Raw genomic sequence first — 14,887 nt, 5'->3', positions numbered from 1 at the left:
GCCAAATCTAAGCAGAATTTCTTTAATTGCTAAGTCTGATTAAGGTCTTAGCACTAGTTATTCCATCAGCTGATTAACAGTACAATTTTTCTATATGTACCAAAGACAAGCTCTTTGTAAAACATGGCAGCATGGTTCACTTCCAGTCAGACACATGGGAGACGTGTCAGCAGATATGTCCTTTTGTGCTGGGTTCTCTGGGGGATAAGAAGAAAGTCTTATCCTGATGAGGTATAAACCCAAAGCATCTTCTTTCAGAAGAACACAGTTCACTCCTGTTGTGTGCTTGGTAGTAGTCCCAAATTCTTTTGTTGGAGGGGAGTCAGCTACTAAAAGGTTCTTTGGGTCAAAGAGAAGGTGCATAACCCAGTAGCACTGTGTGCAGCTCTTCTGAGTAAGGGCTCTGACTGCAGATCTGACAATTCAGAGGGCACCTGCCCCACTGTGAAAGAAAAATATATTCCCATCCTCCCTCCTCAGTATTGAGAAGACAGTATGCAGGAGAAGGCTCTAAGACTGTGTGTTGAAATCTGAGACACGCACTTCTCTGCAGCCCTGGCTTGGATGCCAGTCTCCTTCAGACACCTGGATGTGTCTCTTGGCCCCGTGTTTTTGGCAGCTTTTCATGCACTGTGCTGCCAGCTGCAGTCCTGGGCACCATGCACCCCTGGATGGGGAAGCTTAGATGTCTCAGTGACAATGGTCCCACACCACAGGGCTGGTGTCTCTAAACTGAGAACTGGATAGCTCAAATCTGTAACAGTTTTCTCTGAGCCATAAGACCTCATCAGTGGTACTGTTACACAGAGCAGCTGCAAACCAAAGCCCAGCACCTCTGGCTGGTTACAAGTGCAGGGACAGACCAGTGCTCCGAAGTAGCTCTTTGAGTTGGTTGTAACTTCCAGATGCCTAGTTTCACCTACAGTTTCTTCTGGCCAGAACATTTCCAATTCCATATTTCAGGTGCAATCAGAACAACTAACAGCTACTAGCTGTTTTCAAGCAGAGCTGGTTGCATTTCTGGGTCCACAGGAGTGGCTCTTGAAAGCATACACTCCTGGAGAATGCTACACCAAAATATGTAAGCGCAGCATGCCAAAGAACAAACCCAAGGATTGACTTTGAGCTGTAAATGCTAAAAGTTTCGAAGTTCTTCAGAATCCCTTGAGACAAAAAATTAGTATTTTTATTGTTTCTATTCAATTACTTTATAAAGGACTGAGGTAGCCAGACAGTTTAATATTCAGTTGTGCCTAGTGAAATTATTTGGGCAGCAGAACAGACCAGCACTGCCCTAGGAAGGGTCTGTTCCAAGGGAAGATGTGTTTCATTGCTTCCCAGTGCATGTGAAGGAGCACAATATGGGAGCTGTTGTCTTCAGATGATTTACTCTAATCTCCTTCTGTAGCTTGTCAGCCCATCTGGCCAGTGAGGCAGGGGGGCCATAAACCATCTCTTTGTGACCTCTATCCTTAGGAGAAGGCAGTCTCTGCGCTCTGTGCCAGCCTGCTGGCAGGCTGTGTCCACCTGCAGGATTGCTGAGTGGGATTCTCTTACCCTCACACTGTGATTTTGCATTTTGCAGCATTTTGCAAAGACGGGTGTAGGAACGGAGGAGCCTGTATTGCTTCCAATGTGTGTGCCTGCCCACAAGGCTTCACTGGGCCCAGCTGTGAAACTGGTAAGATTATAACTTAATTTACAATGAAGATAATCCAAGGAGGATGTTTGAAGTAATCCAAGAATAAAGGAGAATTTAAGGTTATGCCCTAAAAGAGGAAGCTGCCACTACAACGTTACTCACTTTTCTTATATGCTTCCCAAGAGAATATATTACAGCAATTCTAATTAGAAGCACATGGACTGCAAAAATTAGAACATGAATTAAGACATCTTGGGTTTTGATGTTTCATAATTAATAAGATTATTATGGACTTGCTTTTCACCTCAAATGGCCTTTGGTGTCTCATATAAATAACAGATAATCTGACATCTGGAAATAAATTTAAGTAAGTGAATTCTTTTATGCTATATATGTGTTCCTGGTTCAGTAACCCACCTTCATTTGCAACCTTATTTGAAGACTTGTGATTAACTCAGCTTACTTTACTTAGTGTTAAGGCAGGTTTCAGTGTTCCTTCTCCTTTCACGAGCATTCCTTTATCTTCCCCTGCTACCCCTGAGGATGGCAGTACCACAAGGCTTTGTTTTAGAACTTTATTTTTTAAGTCTTGGATCTAATCAAATTATATTGCCCAGCAGAGTATGTAGAATGTTAATTCCTAGCATCTCAAGTGCCTGTAAATAATTTTTCAAAGTTCAAATTAATAGCTTCAGCACCTTTATTGCTGCAGAATTTTTAAATGCATTCTAAGCATACTTGCCTCCAGGAGGTAAAGGGAGAAAGCTTTCTTAGATTAATTGGCTTCAGTGTGCCTAATAAAAGGGCAGTCTGCCACCTATGATTGACTATTGTTGCTGTTCTATATTGCCTTCAATAAATCTTCTAAACAGTAGAAGGAAGGTCATTTGAGCAAGTATTGCTTTCATTTGACTTGTAAACATATCTTGTTTAATGAAAAACACAGACCAGTCTGAATTCTGTATTATCTGATCTATTTGAGAGGTGAGAAATGTGGTTGTTTTCATTCTTCTGTATTTGATCAGGTATTTCCACAGAGCACACGAGGGCTGCTGTGTGAAAAGCAGCATACCAATTGCTCATCTATTTCTAAAACAATGTTAAAAGAGCAAGTTTTTAAGGACTATTTCACAGGCTGTACATACCACAGTACAGGGTACCAAGGTCTCTCCATTGTGACACTGCTTGGAACAAATTGTATGCTAAGATATTGCTCAAATATTAAACCAGTTAATTTGTTTTAGTGAAAGCTGTCTTATATGCTCCTTGAACTGCTGTCCTGTTCTCAACTAAATATAACATGTATAGTTTCAAAGGGCATAATCATCATTTGCAGCTTTGTACTCCTATCTGAAGTGTGTAGACTAGAAGAATATTCCCTTTAGTCTCCTTCTGTAGTCAATAGCCACTATCAAAGAGAGATTTTACTGGCTGTTTACAATTGACCCTGGAAGTCCTGTCTGTACTCCCTTCTTTATAGGACAATCCGGGGACACTCACTCCCCAGTCCAGTAAATTCAAGTACCTTAAGCTAACTTAAATTAGATTAACTGCATTCAGCCCCAAATGTCTTTCAAAAGACTCTGAACTGCTGGCCTTACTTCCATCCTCCCTGCCCTTCAGGAAACATACAGGGAGGCAGGCAGAGGCTTGGAGCAAATCTTGTGCCTTTCTGAATACCCAATCTCAATGTTTAATATCAAGTTACTATGGTGGTGACCTGATATCACATAGCTAGTGATAATGTTGCTGTGATGTGGAGCTAATTTGCCAGCCCCAAACCAATTTCATAGCTCGGTTTTCTGAGGAGAAGACCCTCTCTTCTGTTTAATTTCTGTTGAACATGGTATTTTTTCCCTGATGTAGAAATAAATAATGCTGTAGTTCAGCCACAGGAGCACCGGTCTGGTCACCTCATGTGGAGACTAATATGCAGAGTAGGATTGTCATCTACCTGTGCATGGCTTTGAAGCATGCAGTTTGAAATACGGTGATAGTGGCAAATGGAAGAAGTATCTGGTGGGTAAAGAGTGAAAGCTGATTTTTTTTTTTGAGACTGCACTGTAAGAAAGAAGGTACTGTATATAGCCTTAAAAGAAAACTGGAGCTTCAAACAGTACACATTCACTCATAGTGAATGTAGCAGAGTTTGCTGAAGGTACTTCTCGTTAGGCTTGAAATGTTTCAAGACGTTCGTACTACAAATAATTTATGCTGGAAGCTTCCCTTTGAACAGTCTCTGTATCTGCAAAGGTGATGCAATCTTCTCTAGGCAGATGTCTTCCATTGCGATCACGTACAGAGAAGGGGGAGGATTCAGGTAAAGGTGCCAAATCTGTTTAAAAATTGCACATCACTTATTTCTGTTTATGCTACACATATTTTAAAACTGCTTATTGAAGAATCTTGGGATTTTTAAACTTAAAATATTCAGTTATGTAGACATTGTCGGCAGCTGCTGAACCTATGAATTAATTAGCGGGAGAATGAATCCACACCCCAACAATAACCTAGGAAATGCAATCATCAGCTCTTACTGTTTCCTTCTGTAAAAGGTGGTTTAAGAGCTCTGTTTAAATAATTTCTCAGAATCATAGAAAAGAAAGGATGAAGTTGGAAGGGACCTCTGGAGATCATCTTGTCCCACCCTCCTGCTCAGAGCAGGGTCAAATACAGCTGGCTTTTACAGCTGGCATACAGGACTGTGCCCTGTTGGATTTGGAGTGTTTTTAGAGCAGGGGACTCCACAAGTTCTCTGGGCAACCAATTCCAGTGTTCAATCAGCCTCAGAGTACAAAAAAAATTCTTTTTGTTATCTTCGCATAAAATTTGCCATATCCCTAGTCCCTTTTCTGGACAAGACTGAGAGTTTCTAGCTTCTTTCAACACTACTAGGTATTTATACACGGTTATAAGGTTCCCCTCAGCCTTTTCATTTCCAGGCTGAACATCTCAGCTCTATTAGCCTCTCCTGGTATGACAGATGCTCTAATCTATTAATCATCTTCACTGCACTGCGCTGGATTTGCTCCATGTCTCTCCTGTACTAGGGAAAACAGTGCAAGATCCAGCACTCCAGAGAGGATCCTAGCAGCATGAAATAGGGAGCATGATCATGTCCCATGGCCTGCCAGCAATACTCTTCCTAATGCAACTCTGGAGGCTGTTGGCCACCTTTGCTACAAGTGCACAATGCTGCCTCATGTTCAGCTCATGTCCATCAGGACCTCCACATTGGTTTCTGTCAAGTAGCTTTTCCACTGCCCTTCTGGTGCCTGAGGTTGTTTCTTTATAGTTGTAGGAGTTTTCAAGATATTCCCAGTGGCCAGTTTCTCCAGCCTGTTGAGGTCCCTCTGGATGTCACTAAAACTGTCTGGTGTAGCAACTTCTCCTCCAAATTTTCTATCATCTGAAAACATGCAGAGGGTGCTCTCTGCCCGATTGTGCAGATGTTAAGCAGTGCTGGCCCAGCACCTGGTGTTTACCTGGGTGTATGTTGATAAGTGACTAGTCTCCAAATGGATGTACAGCTGATCAGAGCTCTCTGACACTGGGCACCCTGCAGGTTTACTGTCTATCTTGCTGTCCATTTATTTAGCCTGCACTTTTTAGCTTGTCTCAGGATGTTATGTGAGTATCAAAAATTTTACTAAGATAACCAACATGTACTGCTCTTCTCCCATTCACCAAACCTAGTCTATAGATTAGTAAGCCTTACTTTGAAGGCTATCAGGTTGGTCAGGCATGATTTCCTCTTCATAAATCAGTGTTGACTGTTCCAAATTACTTTCTTGTCCTTAATCTGTTTAGAGGATACCATAATCTTCCCAGCGGTGGTGGTAAGGCTGACTAATCTATAGTTCCCTGGATCCTTGCCTTTTTCAAAGATAGGAAGGACATTTGCTTTCTTCCATTTCTGAGGAGCTTCTTTCAGTCACCCTGACCTTTCAAAGACAATTCAGGTTGGCCTCAAGTGTGACATGATCCAGCTTCCTCAGCACTCCTGGGTGCATCCAATCAGCTTTGATTGACCTGTGTTTTTTTCCAGTTTATTTAGATATTGATCCTTCTTCACCTTCTTGCTTCAGACAGAATTTTCCGCTGGTCTCGGTGACCTGGGACACCTGAAGGCAAATCTTACCTGAAAAGACCAAAGTAAAGAAGGTGTTGAGCATCTCACTGTTTAGAATTTCCTTTCCAAAACCCATCCTTGCATACTCAATCAGTTTCTATATTTCTCCCAAAGCCTGAGAGGGATGATGCTGTCCATGCTTAGGTTCTGCCTGTGCAACCTAAACTCACTGCAGCTTTTGCAAAGAGAAGTGAAGTCCTGTGTAAAAAAGAATGGTTTCATAAAATTTTTTGCTTCAAAAATGGTGCTTCTGGGGCATCAGTAAGAGTCTCATTTCTGTTGGAAACATAAGAAGGAGAATCAGCTGTTACTGCTGGTTGGCTATTTCAGTGTGCTGTATTCACTGTGGACTCTTGCAGTTAACAGGGCACAGAGCTGTTACAACACCTTTGAATGATCTTTTGGGAGCCTTTTAGATTAATCAGGACCTGTGTTATGTGGAAATGGACCAGTGGAAAGAGGCAGCAGATGGAAGAATTGTACACAGATATATCATCCTATACCACCTTTTTAAAAAAAATGGTTTTAAGCCATAAAAACTAGGCTAAAAGTCATCAAGTCACAAAAATAAATGGGACAATTTCTGTGTCTCCTCCCAAAGGATACAGATTGAGACATTACTAATGTTGGGGATACATTCATTGGCTTCTGGAAGTGGGGTTTATATATTTAAAAAAAAAAGTTTTATAAGGCACACAAGCGGTTTATCAAGTAAAGCAGCTTTCTGCAGTGTAGATATGAGGCTGCCAAGTAAATCCAAATGTATTTGTGCCCAGCAAACTTTTTCAAAATACCTGACTTAATACTGTCTTCTTTGATTTCAAAATTGTGAATTCTTTAATTGGCATTTTTAAGTGATGTCTTAAATTGTATTTGAAGTGTGTTATGTTTAGAACTCAGAACAGGATGATTTTGTTAGATTTGCTTGATGTTACTGCAAGTTTCCTTTAATCTGGTGACAGAGCTTAAGGAGTGGACCTGTTCTCCTACTGTATGTGTATATCTGCTAGTGTATGCATACAAGATTACTGCATTTTTGCTGCTTGTCAGCTTCTTTTTTTGAGTTTCCACACTTGTTTTGCGCTTTGAGTCTTCCTATGGACAGCTTTTAATTATGCATGAGATAAAAAAGCAGAGTTTGCTACTAGTAGTGTTTTGATGTAGTTTTTGTTAACAGGTGGCTGCAAGTTTTTGGATGATCTTCTGCTGTTTGAATTTCCTGCTAATGAATTTTCCTTGGTTATTGCAGGAATCATGTCCACCTGTTACTAAACAGTCCATGTTCGAGCTGCTGAAAATAAACTGGCAGACAAAGCTGTTACCTTTAAAAACAGCAATTGAGAAAAAATTTAGCTTACAGATTCTACATTAATTCAGCCATACATTATTGCTAACATTTGACTTAATTAAGGTGTAACCGAATTTATGGAAAAAAATGGTGAGTGTTGGATGAGGGTGAGATGACCCTCTCTCACCTGATCTCTTAGAAATAGCTGAAATCAAGGAAAAAATATTATTTGGATCTCTGAATTTTTTTTTTTCCATGTATGGAAAGCTTGCCCCTTAAGGGATGTTGCTAAAACAAATTCTTGCAAAATTTGTAGTTCAGTATGCTGAAATATGACTCATATAAGTGATTTTGATAAATAATTGTTGTAGATCAGATCTTGTCAGTTTTGTGCTATCTATATAAACTAAATAATCTATATAAGCTAAATAATATGCATAACTATTACTCTTCTCAGCAAATCCAGATTATTTTTTTCTTGTGCACTGACCCTAATAATAACAGACCACAGGTTATTAAAGGCTATTTTTGTTTCTATTTCAAGGAAAGCTTGTGAAAAATCTTCTAATTATGATTTCCCAGTAATTAGGAAAAATATTTTATTGGTATTGGAAAAGAAGACTTTGTCAAAGTAAACAGAGAGCTTGTTAATTTGGCTGAGTTTGCAAAAATGAGGTGTTTTAATACTTTTAGCATGACAAGAGAACGGCTTCCATTTACGGTCTTGATCCCCTGTGTTCAGTTAAAACAACCACCATCATTTTGTGGCCAGGTAGGCTCTGAAGGTAAAGCTGTGACACAAGTGGCATTTGAAGCCTATAAAGTTTGAACCAAGGCTTTAAGAACCAAAATTACTTTTGGCAGAATTCTTAGGAATTCTTGGCTACAGTACCCGTAAGCTGTGAGAGTATCACAGTCAAAACTTTCTGAGCAACTCAGGAATCTGCCATTTGCTCAGTATTAAATTACTGGTAGCAGATTGGGATTTATAACAATAATACCAAGAGGCTGAAATTTGTGGTATAAGTCTGCAAGGTCCTGCACAAAGCTGGAGTAAGATGTGTGCCCTTCATAGTCTAGCAGGGGAAGCCAGTTGTGTCCTGGGGTACATGAGTATAACAACAAACTCTTTGAGCAGAAAGCACATTAGGGTAAATATTTTCATTCTCTGAAATCCTTAAGGGATTGCTGGGGGGGTTTAGTGAAGGAACACACAAAAGAAGGGAGCAAGAGAAGTGGAATAAACATAAGGGGAACACAGGCATGGACTGTCCAAAGCAAGAGTTATAGGAAGAAGGGACACTGCCCCTATTTAATTTGTTTTCACAGTCCACTGGACTTGTTTGGAATTTGGTGTCTTGAGTATTCAGGTTCCTGGTTTTGGGCTCCTAAGTTTGAAACTTAGGAGTTAGAGGATACTTTTGTCAGGGAATGTTTTATTTGCATTAAGATCTGACTTCAATTTGTGGAAATAAGAGGAAGTTGTGCTACTCTATGGAGTTTGGAAAAAAACGTCTGCAAACAAATAGTTCTTAAGCATGATTTGCAGCATAAAGCATTTTAATAGAGGCCACTGTGCCATAGGAATTCATTATGTTCTGAAAGTCAGGCCTTTGGAGTCACTGAAAGTCTGGCATTTCAATGACAGTAATTTTCAAAGTTTGTGAGCTGTTACAAGCTTTTCCTTTGGTTCCTTCCAAAAAAAAAAAAAAAAAAAAGTCGCCCAGGACAAAGCGCAAAGAAACTCAATTGTGCCTTGCAAGTAGCTGAGATCCAGTTTACTACATGTCCAGTTCATTGCTTGGGGAATCACTGCCATTTTTCTTCTTTGAGTGCTTCCAAGTGCTCTCCATTTCCTTGGCAAGTCTCCTAGCTTTCTGCCCTGTTGAAATTTGGATATGTGGCATGTTGGGTTCAGAGGTTTCAGGTTTCCAGCCGTAGCTTAAATGTAGATGAAAACATGGAGTTCTTAATATCCTGTTTAGACAGGCTTAACTTAAACTTTAACAGTAAATATCTAACTGTGATTTTTATCCTTGGGAACTGAATCTCTGAAATGAAAACACTTCTGAATTACGCTTCATTTAATTAATGTCTTCTGTGGTTTCCATTTCAGCAGAAAGAGACAAGGTCCAGCTGCTAAAAATAATGTAATCATTTTGCTGAGGATGTTGAAACATGCTTTATAAATTGCATCTCTGCCACATAAAGTCACTACTCAGCTTGCACAGGCTGAGTAAAGAGTAGTCTGCATTACAGTCTTGCCCTTCTCAAAGATGGCTATGTTGCATGTCAGTTACTTATTTCAGAAGGTAGAACAGTGTTTGAGCTAGCCTTGGTTTATTGAGGTAATGTACATAACTAGTGTGTTTAGTGTTGCCTGTAGGATAAGCAGATGGTAAAATCATGAGCAAACATATGGGAAGACTCCTATAACATCAGCTTCTGTGTCTTCTTTAAGCATAGTGGCTAGTTCTGGCTTACACTAAGTCGTCACTATGATCAATTTCCAGTTGATACGGAACCCTAACAATGAATTTTGAATATATAATTTGTGTTCTGCTGTCCTATCACTGAACTACAGATATGCAATGCGAAATGAAGCATCCTCAGGTAGAATTTTTTTGGTGACTTGAGGAGACATTAGCAGGATATGGCTGTATGAGATATTTCCTTACAAAGCCATATGAATGTATCAGTCATCTGAGTTATAACATTTCTGCTTTCCTTGTGGTTCTAAAAATTTTTAATGTTTTCAAAATATTAGGTGAGTTCTGAAATTTAAACAAGATCTTGTAAGGAGTAGGCTAAAATCAACACAGTAATTTGCACAGTCATTTTACTATAATTTTTGTGTTGCCCAGGGTGAAAATGATTAAATTTTACCTTCTGAGCCACTGTATGTAGTAACTACTTAGGCACTGTATGTGCATTAGAGCAATGACTCAAATGCTGAACTGGGCTCCCATGAACTGTCTAATCCAATATCTTGGTGGTGTCACCGAGTCCTTTCAGAACTTGGAAATTATATATATATTTATTTCACTTGCCTCAGTTTCAAAGAAATAGTTTCTCAGTACACTAATTCTAGGAATTTGGACTTGTGTGCTGCTAATGTGTCTCGTTAATATAGTTTCCTGATGTACTGCATAGGTCACAATATCTGTATCTGTTCCTGACTGGAGATAAATAGGGAGAAATAGCCTCACTCACAGAGCGTGACTGTTCCAGGCAGACAGGCCTAATTTGTACTGTCAAATCTGATATTCCTAGAAAGTTTCTGAAAAATCTCATTTGGCTGCTCTAGAGCAGAGAGTGCTTTTTGTTCCTGTAGTCCTCTTGATAAGCCTTATATAAATCATGAGGTTAGGCTTTCCTGCTTCTGTTCTGTTGATAAGCTATACAGTAGCTAACTGTTGTGCCATTTTCCCCTTCTTAAATACACTATCCCAGCTTGGGCTTGGCCATGGCAGGTCTGTCTTGGAGGGGGCTGGCATTGGCTCTGTTGGACATGGGGGAAGCTTCTGACAACTTCTCACAGCAGCCACTGCTGTAGCCTCTCTGCCTTAGAAAACCTGGCCATACAAGCCAAACATAGCTGTGTTCCCTTTGTCTTGCCTGAACATTCTCCATTCATTTGTGTGAAGGGCATAAAGTGGTTAAAGTTTATTCTCCAGCTCAAAATAATTTGGAAGATCATTTACAGAGAGTACTGGAAACTACAGCACAGAGTTTCTGCTGAAACCCTTCTCCGTGAGATTTTTTTCCTCATGGAAAAAATTAATAGATTTGTAGGTTTTTATTCAATACTCAAGAAATAAGCATAGAAACACGAGTCTGTGATGTTTACAGTCCGACTTTAGATTCAGAAAGGACTGTTGCTGAAAAGAGAATGCTGCATATTCCTCAATACTGATAAGAATCTAGCAAATAATAAATTATTGTCATTTCAGTTGTTATTGTAATTAATAATTTCAGCAAACTCCAGCTAACTATGCTCCCACAAAAGCCAAGTCTTTTCATTTACTATTAAGAGGAAGTTCAAAACAGAAAAAGAAAATGTGATTGGCAATCTCAGAAACCTGTTCAGCCAACCCCTGAAGAATGTGCCTTTCCTGCAAGGAATGCTCTATGTTAACAATGTTCCAAGTGTTAATTAAGGCTAGAGAAAGACAAATGCAGCCAATGGATGGGTTGCAAACTTGTCATAAATGGTATAGATAAGCTGTTTGTGAGATTCTGAAACTCATTGTGATTGTGTACAAAACAACTTCCTGCTCTTCCCTTTTCCCAAATATTTTCCTTGAGAATGTATGAAGTTAATGAATGGGTGCCCATATGAAGTTAATGAATGGGTGCTGGTGCTATATCAGACTAGTATTTCAAGTATCTGTAGAAATCAAACATCCTTAGAGGGCAGCAGAACTGTATGGGGGCTATTATACTTGTACAAAAACATTTGTGGTTTACATTGTGAGATCTGTCTGAAACTTCAATCATAGCATCACAAAAACATAGAATGGTTTAGATTAGAAGGCACCTTTAATACCATCTAGTTCCAGCCCCTCTGCAATTGGCAGGGACACTTTTCCCTATACCACCAGGTTGCTCAGAGCTCTGTCCAACCTGGCCTTGAAAACACCTTCAGGAATGGGCATCCACAGCTTCTCTGGGCAGCCTCTTCCAGAGCTTCACCACCCTCATAGTAAATAACTTCTTCCTAACATCTGATTTAGACCTACTCTCAGTTTTCAAGCCATTCCCCTTTGTTCTGTCTCTACATGCTCTTTGTAAATAGTCTTGTCCAATCTTTCCTTTAAGTTCCCTTCAGGTACTGGAAGACCACAATTAGGTTACCCTGAAGTCTTCTCTTTTCCTGGCTGAGCAATTCAAATTCTCTCAGCCTTTCCCCATAGGAAAAGTGCTTCATCCCTCTAATTATCTCCTCTGGATCTCCTCTGGTCTCGCCCCTACCAGGTCCATGTCTTCCCTGTGGTAGGGACCCATAGCTGGCTGCAGCACTGCAGGTGAGAGTGGAGTAGAGGGGCAGAATCACCTCCCTTGGCTGTCTAATCACTTCTCTTTTGGTGCAGCTCAGGATGTGTTTGGCTTTCTGGGCCATGCCAGGCACATCTTTGGTTCTCTGGGTCATGTCCAGCCTCTCCCCCGCAGCACCCCCGAGTCCTTCCCATCAGGGCTGCTCTCCATCTGTCCATCCCCAGCCTGTGCTGATATCAGGGTTTGCCCCAGCCCAGGTGCAGCACTCTGCACTTGGCCTTGTCAAACCCCATGAGATTCCCATGGGCCCACTGCTCAGGCCTCTCCAGGTCCCTCTGGATGGCATCCTGTGCTTCAGGTGTGTCACCTGCACCACTCAGCTCAGTGTATTCGCAAACGTGCTGAGGGTGCAGCAGATCCCTTCATCTATGGCATGAATGAAGGCATTAAATAACATCAGCCCCAATACAGACAATTACTATCAGTGAATGTCCTTGTGGCTTCTTTGCTCTGTCTGTACTACCAAATAAAGCAGATGGGAAAGAAGGGGCAAGGGGTAGATGGTACCCTGGTACCCCACTTCCTCCTCATTTCACCAATTTGGGATCAAGCCACACAAGGAAAAGTGAGTAGGTGACAAAGTTTCCATAAGAGGACAGTAGCAGAAGTCCAGGTAGGATGTAGGAAATCTCATTTCTTCTCCCCCTGCCCCTCTGTTAAATGTGTCAATAGCTGAGAGAAAACATGGTGGGGTTTAAACATATTGTTTGTCAGTGGGAAGTACAGTGAATTTGTAAAACCTGAAAAACCCTTTGACCTTCAAGGAGGGCATATTCAAAAATGGCTATCTCATTATATAGGAAAAAAAGGTTTAAAACTTGTCTTTGAGAGTAAACAAATGAGATCTGCAGCAAGCAAAGAGGTAAGCCAGGGTTCTGCAGATCAGATACTTTGCCTGGCTGCAGTGTTTGAAACGAAGGTCACCCTCCCTGAATTTTTCTCAGATAGGAAAAATAAGCTCAAAAATAGCAGCAAGACTACTTTATAAGCTTGGAATGTTTACTTGCTTTACTTTGCTTTACATTTTTATTTATAATTATTCACAAAGAAAATCTCTGGCAGAATTTAAACAAAAAATGCCCATATTGCATTTAATGCACATTCTGGATTTAGGCATGAACCCTGCTTACCTCATCCTTTCACTTTTATAACTAAAGATGCCTTACTGCTTCATCCTTCTGTGTCTTTTTCTCCATATTCCATGCCTGACACAGTTTCTTGGGTGCATATAATTTCTTTTCTCCCTCACTGTCAACAGTTTTAAGTCACAAAAGATTTTTTCTTTGCTGAAGAGTCACGTACTGATACTTACCTTTTTCTCTTTATATCTTTCTTTAGCTTGTTGCAAAACTACAATCATATATGTAGCAGCTTAAGAAAAAAAAAAAAAGGTGAGAAAGAAACCAGGGAAGAAGGAATACTACAAAAGAGCTCTAAGGAGACAGGATTTTCTTGTTATTTCTAAAAAATCTAAATGCATCCACTACTTAGCCATTATTTGCTATGGGGGAAAAAGTCCTTTATTAAACATGAAAACTAAAGTTTCAGCTACATTCTTAAAATACAGTGGGTTATAAATAGAATGTGAATAGTTCAGCTGGGCAGCATTATAATAGAATTTTCTTCTGTTATATAAGGGAGCTAGGGATGACCTTCATCACTCACTGTAAGCTCTCTCATGAATTATGAGTCATTCAACTATTAGTGGAATTAAAATCTATAACACTGCCAGTCATTGTCCTGTATCCCTGTGGAGCTCTTCCTTTTGCTGTCAACTTGAGGATGTCTGCAGTCTCTGAACATATCCTGCCAATGATATGTTTATAGCCCAAGTAAAGGAATAGTGGTTTAGTTTTAAGCTGTTTCTACAGCTTTTTCATATTTATATTGTGAATATTTATTGTTTCCTTGATGAGTTGTTGTCAACTATAGCATGAAAGAATGATGTGTGTGGTTTTTTTCCTTTTTTGTGCTTCAGCAACTTTATACAATCTCTACATGATCTGACAGTTCAGGAGTAGCAATGCAAATTAGTTGTCCATGGACTAGGAGTCCTGGTAAGAAGCCACTGGTAAGAAAATGTATGTAAGAATGTCTTAAACTTTAGCATATATATACTATGGGCAATAACCTGAGCAAAGAGCAGAGGACTGTGGCAGGAGATGAAGGCCAAACCAGGGTGTCAAAACCAATTCCTAGTTCCCCAAACTGTGTTTGAGTTGCTTTGAGGGCTCTTCTGTTTATTTTCCATAATTTTCCTCTGAACTAAGTGCTTGGAAATTTACTGTAATTCTTAACAGAGCTGATCTGGAACAACCTTTTACCAGGCTGAGAATATGCTGGTTGCATCTGTCTTTGATGTGTAAACATCCTAACTCTTGACTCCTCACCTGAGGAAACCCGAGACTTTTCGTCAGTGCGAGTGAAGGCTTCCTTCACGCCCGCTGGAAAAGACGCAACATTTGGCAAAATTAGTTCTTTTTTCAAGTTAGTTCCCTTTTGTTTAGAACTCAACTACCCTTACCCATCTTTAGCAGCTGGCCACTAGTGTGTTAGTCCTGTTTCTCATGTGCAGATGGAGTGATGTGACTTTCAGATGCTAGATCTGAAACAGGTATGTCAAGGTATAAACTTGCTATCTTGGAGAAAAGCAGGTCTTTTCTTCTTCAAGAAAAGTGTTACACTTAACATGAGGTGCTGTACTGAGAATGATGAACTCAGTGAAAGCAAAACCACCTCTTTGTCAGCAACTACAAATAGAGATCCA

General features: G+C 40.1%; 1 protein-coding gene across 1 annotated transcript in view; it reads left to right on the top strand.

The window, feature by feature from the left end:
• Nucleotides 1-14,887, top strand: part of NELL2 (neural EGFL like 2) — a 134,833-nt gene that overhangs the window by 97,540 nt on the left and 22,406 nt on the right. Inside the window, exon 15 of the mRNA XM_084205854.1 lies at nt 1,586-1,681. Coding sequence (XP_084061980.1) covers nt 1,586-1,681 — 96 coding nt within the window. The remainder of the gene's footprint in view (nt 1-1,585; nt 1,682-14,887) is intronic.

This window comes from Fringilla coelebs, assembly GCF_963513975.1.
Source record: "Fringilla coelebs genome assembly, chromosome: 5".
NCBI lineage: Eukaryota > Metazoa > Chordata > Aves > Passeriformes > Fringillidae > Fringilla > Fringilla coelebs.
Note: the sequence above shows the minus strand (reverse complement) of the source record. Positions and strands in the feature narration are given on the sequence as shown.